Source organism: Lygodium microphyllum, chromosome 25 (assembly GCF_053477565.2).
Source record: "Lygodium microphyllum isolate KBCC chromosome 25, Lygodium_microphyllum_v1.1.10, whole genome shotgun sequence".
In the NCBI taxonomy this organism is placed as follows: Eukaryota; Viridiplantae; Streptophyta; class Polypodiopsida; order Schizaeales; family Lygodiaceae; genus Lygodium; species Lygodium microphyllum.
Genome location: NC_141159.1, coordinates 43,644,473 through 43,651,936, shown reverse-complemented (window position 1 = coordinate 43,651,936; position 7,464 = coordinate 43,644,473). Strand labels below are relative to the sequence as shown.

The 7,464-nt window shown below is 39.9% G+C and overlaps 1 protein-coding gene across 2 annotated transcripts; it reads right to left on the bottom strand.

Moving 5' to 3' along the window:
- Positions 1-460: 460 nt before the first annotated feature.
- LOC148014147 (putative glucuronosyltransferase Os01g0926600) lies at positions 461-7,248 on the bottom strand. 2 transcript variants are annotated; one of them, XM_087666273.1, is made up of 5 exons: positions 6,351-7,247; positions 6,086-6,235; positions 2,649-3,037; positions 2,279-2,520; positions 462-1,729 (listed from the first exon to the last, which is right to left on the bottom strand). In XM_087666273.1, exons 1-5 carry the CDS (start codon positions 6,448-6,450, stop codon positions 1,222-1,224), a joined length of 1,389 nt encoding a protein of 462 aa, XP_087522399.1. In that variant the 5' UTR covers positions 6,451-7,247; the 3' UTR covers positions 462-1,221. The 2 variants fall into 2 exon arrangements, with proteins under 2 accessions (XP_087522400.1, XP_087522399.1); XM_087666274.1 differs by lacking the exon at positions 6,086-6,235 and having other exon boundaries at positions 461-1,729; positions 6,351-7,248.
- Between the last annotated feature and the right edge of the window lie 216 nt (positions 7,249-7,464).

Below are 7,464 nucleotides of genomic sequence, written 5' to 3'. Positions count from 1 at the left end.
CTACCTACAAAGACCTTATGGAAGGTTTAAACATGAACTGATTCACATAAGACCTTCTCAAACAAAGTTGGTTTGGTATGCTTTTGTCTCAATTTGGATTGATCTTTCCATTCCCATCCCTACTTAGAAAGACATTAAGGTTCCAAACTCCTCCAAAAATAATCTTAGATACAGTCTCAACCTGCTTCTTTAAAATTCAAAGTAAAGCACAATTCAAGTCATTGTAGGCCAAATTAATGACCTTTGTGGATTCATTTTGATTTTTAAAATATGGCTTAAAGGCTTCTTATGATTGCAAGATCAAGTCGGCGAAAACCTATTATTGTTTCTTCCTTTCAAACACCCATGCAAAGAATTGTATAATTGAAATTAAAAAACTCTTAGCAATTGTGTATCATTAATATTTTCAACTTAGAAGCTTTTAATTAGAGATAATACTAAAGAATTCCATGATGAGTTAACTCAACTTTTGGGATAAAACAATAGCAAAAATGTAGTTTTATAAACTTTGCAAGAGAGTAGAGACCAGCAAAGGTGAGAAAGGGATTTTCCCATCCTTGTTCTCAGGGGATCGTTATCGCTTATCACACAGATGGTGATGTTCCTCAAAGGTAAGGGAAGTACAGAACAATCACAAAGGACTTTGTGGTGTTTATTTTAAGGCACACTTTATGTGCAACTTCTCTACTAGATAGCTAGAAAGAAGTAAGCTATCATATGGAAGCTTGCATACATGGGACATCATGGCTTACTATGCTCAAGCAAGGATTGCCGTTTGACGATAACGCTGATGAGGCTTTTTTGGCATGGTGGAGAGACATGGTTGATGGTGTGAGTATAGTGTTGTGGTTGAGAAGCTCCATGGGGGAAGGGAGATTAAAAAGGGCTTAAAGAAGATACATGGGGAGATCAAGTAAGGCTTGAGGAAGATACAAGGGGACTTAGGTTGGTGTAAAGGGAGATGCCATAAGGGAGGAATGAGGTAGAAGGGGAGGTGGTGTGAAAGGTTAAAAAATAAATACAATGCAAAAATGTAGGTATGATCAACCAAAATAGAAGGGGTACTGCAACAGAGTAAGTAGTAGCATCTGTGAGAGATGGCCATGCAGTATTTGATTAGGACTCTGGGTTTGTTTCAGGGAATAGGTCAAGAGATTGAGGCGTGGCCATGGCTATCATGGGGCTTCTACTCTCATTGAATCTGAGGAGAACAAAAACGCATTACCATTTCTTGAAGTCACCTATTGGTCCTGCAGTCCAGTTCAAGAGCTTTTGGTGCCCATAGATGCTCCTGTCATGGGGCAGCTTCCTGGCAAGGGCATTCATGACCTGGTGGAAGCCATCGCCGGGTTGTGCGAACCTCGGGAACAGCATCGCCTGCCGGAGCTTCGGCTCCGCAAGGAGCTTCTGCTTGCGCGCAATGTCATCCGCCGGGATGGATGTGAGGATGAGGTCGAGCGCGGCCACATCCTTCTCGGCCACGAACACAGCGATCTCGTCCCATGGTATCACATCCCGAAACGGGAGCACGATGTCGTCTGCGATGATCACAGGTATGCACCCAAACTCCACTGCCTCGACTATCCGTGGACTCCATGGCGCCCACCCAAGTGGGCAGAGGCAAAATACAGACCTCTGCATGTCTTCATAGTATGTGGGTGGATGGTCTGCTGATATATCAAATAGTGGGTTGTCCTTGAAATTCTCCCATATTGATGCACGCACTCCCCTGCATCATCAACCGCGATAGAATTAAGATTTCTTTATTTATCTCTTGGTTCTTTATGCTACATGTTTTAGTGTTGTCATGGTAGGATAAAATCACTAGGTATATGTAGAAAGCTAAAATGCACGCCTTTCCCCTTCTCATGAATATCAATTAGAGAAATTAGGATAATGTTTATTGCAACCATTGATTCTATGCATGTTTTTTTGGCATGAATGATCTATGGTGTTGGAGAATTAACTAATATGCTAGAATCTAATACCAATTAATGAACTATTAGGGAGTGTGTCATGACTCAGGAAACTGAGCCACTTGCATTGCATTCTTATGTGTGTCCGAGTGTGCATGGTAATATAATATGAGATTTGTATCATGTATGTATGATAGGCCGTTTTACCACTAAGCATATCACAACTAGCTTGTCTACAATATGTGTACTCTTAAGATTATGTGTAACCAAGCACTACTTTTCTATAATTATCTTCCTTGCACACTGGAACTGGTTTCTAATCACTATTGATGAGGGAAAAAGGAATCGATGTGGATACCAACCTGGCATAATAGCCCCCTTCTGGATCATTATCTATGTCATAGAACACACCCCTGAAGTAAGCAAAGATCGAGCGCGGTGTGCCAGCTGGAATTGTGTGATTGAAAATCTTCCTTGGAGAGACATAAGGAGGTATGATTATGGACCCATTTTGTAAGCATTTGTGATTGGTTTGTCCAAAAGTTTGAACCAATGTCGCACGCTGGAGGAGTGGAAGAATGCCTCGTTCAATGGCCTTCTTTTCCTGTTAAACAAGGGGATGACAGTTACCATTGTTGTTGTGAAGAGTGATTTGAAAAGAAGCCCATGATCTGTGGTGAGAAGGCAATGCAATGCAGTGGTTTTTGTTTCATCCGTTAACAAAGCTGTCACCTGGAAGTGGAAGCAGGCACCGAAGTCATGGGGCACAATGAAGAAATGGTCTGCTCCCTCAGTGCGGTTCCAATACGGGTAATGGGTTGAAATATACTCTATTGCACCTCTCATCATTCGAGGCATTTTGTTGATGAAGGGTAACCCAGTTTTTGTCAAATCACAGTTTGTATACACTGGTGTATAGAACCAGTCTGCTTCCTCGGGATTATACGTACGGACAGAGCTTGATAGCAAGAATAGATGCATGTGGATCTCAATTGAGAACATGTGGGAGAGACATCGCAGATCCTTTTGGACAACGCGCCTGTTGTACTTGCTTGGTAGATTATAAACATACACCTTCAGTCTACCAACTGGATCGTCCTCCAGCATTTGTGCTTCACTACCTGTAAAAAGTTGCGAAAGATGTGGATTACTTTTTGGATCAATCCTTGCGGTACCACTAGACAAACTTTGTTGCAATTAAACTGTTAGTGTCATGTGCAATATGTTGAGTTGAAGTTGGTGTCAAAAGCACTAGATCACACCATTTGAGAGCTACAATCTAATGTAATGATAGTATTATTGAATCCAAATTTCTAACAATTAATTTTGTTATAAATTATGTACGACTACAATCACTGTGGGTATTACTCTTGTAGGTTTCCTATGATTAATTAGTGCAATAAGCAAGCAATCTGTCTGTAAGGGCTGCTAACGGCTTTTTACATCCAATTGTAACCAGTGCAGACCCCATGAGCATTTCATGATGTTATATTTCCAGTCTACATAGGGGACAAGAACCTCAATAGGCCAGCCATATCAGTACTGATATTACAGGAAAGGTACTTACAGACGTTCCTATGTGGTGTTTGCTTTCGGTGTTTTAAAGTTGTCTTTACCTCTTAAGGCCACCCAAGAAAGGGGGGTAGAAGTACAACTTAATCTAACGATGTAGGCATGAAGAGTTTTACTACGTCTTCATTATGATATACAGGATTTGCACTCTACTTTTGTCCTAAATAAGCCTTAGAAGTTGGGGGCGTTTCAAAATAAGGCAAAAGATTTTCTTTGGCAAAAGAAAAGAGTATCAAATTGCCTAAGGTAGAAGTAAGCATTCTAGATGCCATCAGTCCAAGCCATTTGTACACCTTTTCATGATGGCAAAAGCTTGTTCACAACAAAAAAAAAAAAAAAAGCATAATCTTGCTTAATCATGACCCCTTGCAATGATGAGGCCCTTCCATGGATCTAAGAATAAAGCCATTGGCAAATAAACAATGATCATACTAACTAGATGGAACTCATTTTGATGGACATTTTTGAAAGTTGTTTAGTGTATTATAATATGTGTAAAGGGCATTATGGTTGGAGAGGTACTTCTCTCAAGAATGGTCAAATGTGTGTTCCAAGAATTGGTTGTTGTCTAGACAATCTACAAGCACAATAATGGATACCATAAGTAGTGACCTTACAAGAAAGAGAGAGAGAGAGAGAGAGAGAGTATGTGTGTGTGTGTGTGTAATGTTGATATGCATTTAGTTATGATGATAATGTAGTGGTGTGCATTGTACTACCTTATGGAGAGATGATGAATGATGGTACTCTAGGGGTCAAATGTATTCACTAGAGAAAAAGTCATACAATGGATTCCAATTCTACATGGGTGACTCTTGAAGGTGACATTTTAGTGTCTCAATATGAAGAGTATTCTTGACAAATTGAAAGTGTGCTGCAATATGGTGGGGTAATGTGAATTGCCACTTTTTGAAAAGAATTGGAGAGAGAGAGGGAGGAAGGGAGAGCTACACATCTTTCTATACTTCCATTGTAGGGTGGCCATAGGCTCTTTTTTAGTAAATAGCAAACTTAATACTTCAAAGACTAAATATCAACCAATGTGGCAATGAAGATCTTAGTGCAACAGATTCTCAAGATATTCACATATAGCTTGTCAAGCAATGTATCAATAGTCATCTCTAGCTAATAAGCATAGTATAGTGACCAATTAATCAATTCAAAGCACATCAATGAAAAGGTCAAAGATCCCACTAGCTCACTAGCTTATATCCAAACACAAGGTTGTATTCAATGGAGATGTGGTATTAGAGTTCTATGTTAAGTAGAAGTTGGGAGATGATGCAAGCTTGAATAAATGCCCCTTTGAACAAATTGATGTCTTTTTCCTATGTATGATGCTATAACTTTCAGAAATTGCCCTCAAGCCAAGGGTGTTGCAAACATTTTTAGGTGGATGTCAAAAGTTTGATAACTTAATTTGTTGCCATTTGCAAAAAAACATTTTTAAATATGTAATTTGAGGAGCATCTACGTGGCCACTTTAGGTAGCTAACTCGAAGATTGGCTATCTTCCATTTGAGAAGAACTTTATCATGTGAATTAGGTAAGAAATATTTTTAGCAAGCAAGCTCCTTTTTTGTAGATACCATGTGATGTTGAATTGCCATCAAATTGTGCCATAGAAAAGAATCATCTATGAGTTGCCATAAAGTTGTGCTATGGAGAAGAGTCAAAGTGATTCTGCCTTGCCCTAAAGATATCCCCCCCAATTCAACAGTAGAAAAGTTACCTGCTACATGGCAAGGCCAAATGGGAGATACGTTTAAACATATGAGAAGATTGGTTTATTGTTCACATAAAGAATTTAGGAATTATGGTGTCATAGCAGATTGAGTACATGTGAGGGCTTGTTTCTAGAATGTAAGCAATATGCATAAAGTATGAGTGTAGGTATACTTTTTTGTTTGGTAAAATGTTAGTTGAATTGACATACACATGTGCATGTGTTGTGTGTACATAGACTTTTCAAGATGCAATGCAAAAAAGTTACTTGCATGTTTCTTAATTCATGTGGGGTAAAATGGGGTTGGGAGGAAAGGAAGAATCAACCACAAGCAACACAAACAAGCCACAAAGCAACAAAAAATGTCATATTAAAACCAGTAGAAATCTAGTGCTTGCACCTTGGGGTGACAAACAATGGGGTGATTCCCGATCGTCGAAAGGCAAATGATGCATTACCCACCAAAAAAAAAAGTAAATATAATGCTTTCATAAAATTTTATAAGAGGGAAATTTGAAAAAAAAAGTGTAAATATAATGCTTTCAAAAAAATTTATGAGAGGGGAAACTGCAACAGAAAGAAGAGGATCATGGAAAAACCCCAATGTTTTTTCTTGAAACTCTAAATTGGAAAAAGGATTAGGAAAAAAGAAAGAAACACACACATACTCTCTCTCTCTCTCTCTCTCTCTCTCTCTCTCTCTCTCTCTCTGGATCATCATATCTAAGTTAAGCACGGATTTCATATCTAACTTAAGCAGAAATCACCTCTAACTCAAGAAGAAATGCTTGTTGCAGAAATAATTATAATCAAAGATCTCGATTTGAAGAAATGGCGGTGAATAAAGATTGCTGCGGCCAACAATGAGCACCTGATGATGATGATGATGATGATGATGATGATGAAGATTTTAAGGAGCGAGAAATGGCGTGCATTATCATTCGGGTCTTATAGCTTATCGTCACAACATTACGACCCTGAACCACCCGAGGCCATCCCCAATCCGCCATTAATCCTTGCACTAGACAGAGAAACATACAGAAGCAGGGTCTCAAGAGATGCAACATAGAGAGAGAGAGAGAGAGAGAGAGAGAGAGAGAGAGAGAGTGGGGAGGGAGGAGGGAGAGAGGGAGAACCTGAGAGGCGAGCTTGGGGCGCAACAAAAGCCCTTAGGCCGAATGCAGACAGCAGGATAATGAAGAGAAGGTGGCTCCATCGCTGCCCTCTCTTCTTCATTCCCCTCCTCCTTCCTCTCCCTCTTCTTCTTCTTCTTCTTCTTCTGCTGCTGCTGCTGCTGCTTCTTCTTCTTTAATTGACTGATCCAATCCAAGCAAGAAAACTAGCCCAAGCCGCCATTGTCCCCTGTGATGTCTAATTCCTGCAGCAACAATCCAAGCTGAGAACAGAACTCTTCCGTATGTCTATGGCCACCGCACATGCGCTCCCTTGTGGATGCACAAGTATGTGTATGTGCACACACAGACTCTCTCTCTCTCTCAGAGCAAGATTCTTGAATGTGTTATGGTTGAATGTGTGTCTTTGTGTATGTGTGTGGGTGTGTGTGACTCTCTCTCTGTCTGAGTGTGTATGTGTTTGTGTGAGTTTATCACTCTCTCTCGGACAAAAAGCAGCCGTGTCAGCAGTTTTGTATAGTTTCTTTCTAAGCTTTGAAAGGCTTGATCTGTTGCCACATGCAAGCAAGCTCATCAACAGGGGAGATCAGAGTGGGTCTTTTAAGTGGTAAGCTGATGGTGTGCACAGTGGCATCCATTGATGGCAAGATTGATATACACAGAGAGAGAGAGAGAGAGAGAGAGAGAGAGAGAGCGCCCCTCTCTCTGTACAAAGAGTTATGTGCCCTATTAATACTTCACCCTTCCTTTTAGAAGTGCAACAGGACACAAACTATTACACATGCATTCAGCTTTGCCCTTCCCACATCTAAGGCCTCTCTAATAAAGAAACTTGGGACCCTTTCCCATCAACTCAAAGGAAGCCCTAAAACACACACCCTCACAAAAGACAAGCTTAAGTTACCAAAAACCAAGCACACACAACCTTGGAGGAGGAAGAGAAATATATAAGTGTTTTTACTGAAAACGGAGGTTTAATGTAAAATAAATTGCAAAGTTTTCAAAAATCCTGCAAATTTTAAAAAAGAAAGTTCAAAACCTGTTTTGAACTTTCCTATATAGTTAAGAATTTCAGTTATAAAAATGGCAAATGTGTGTAATTGGATTCAAAACTCCC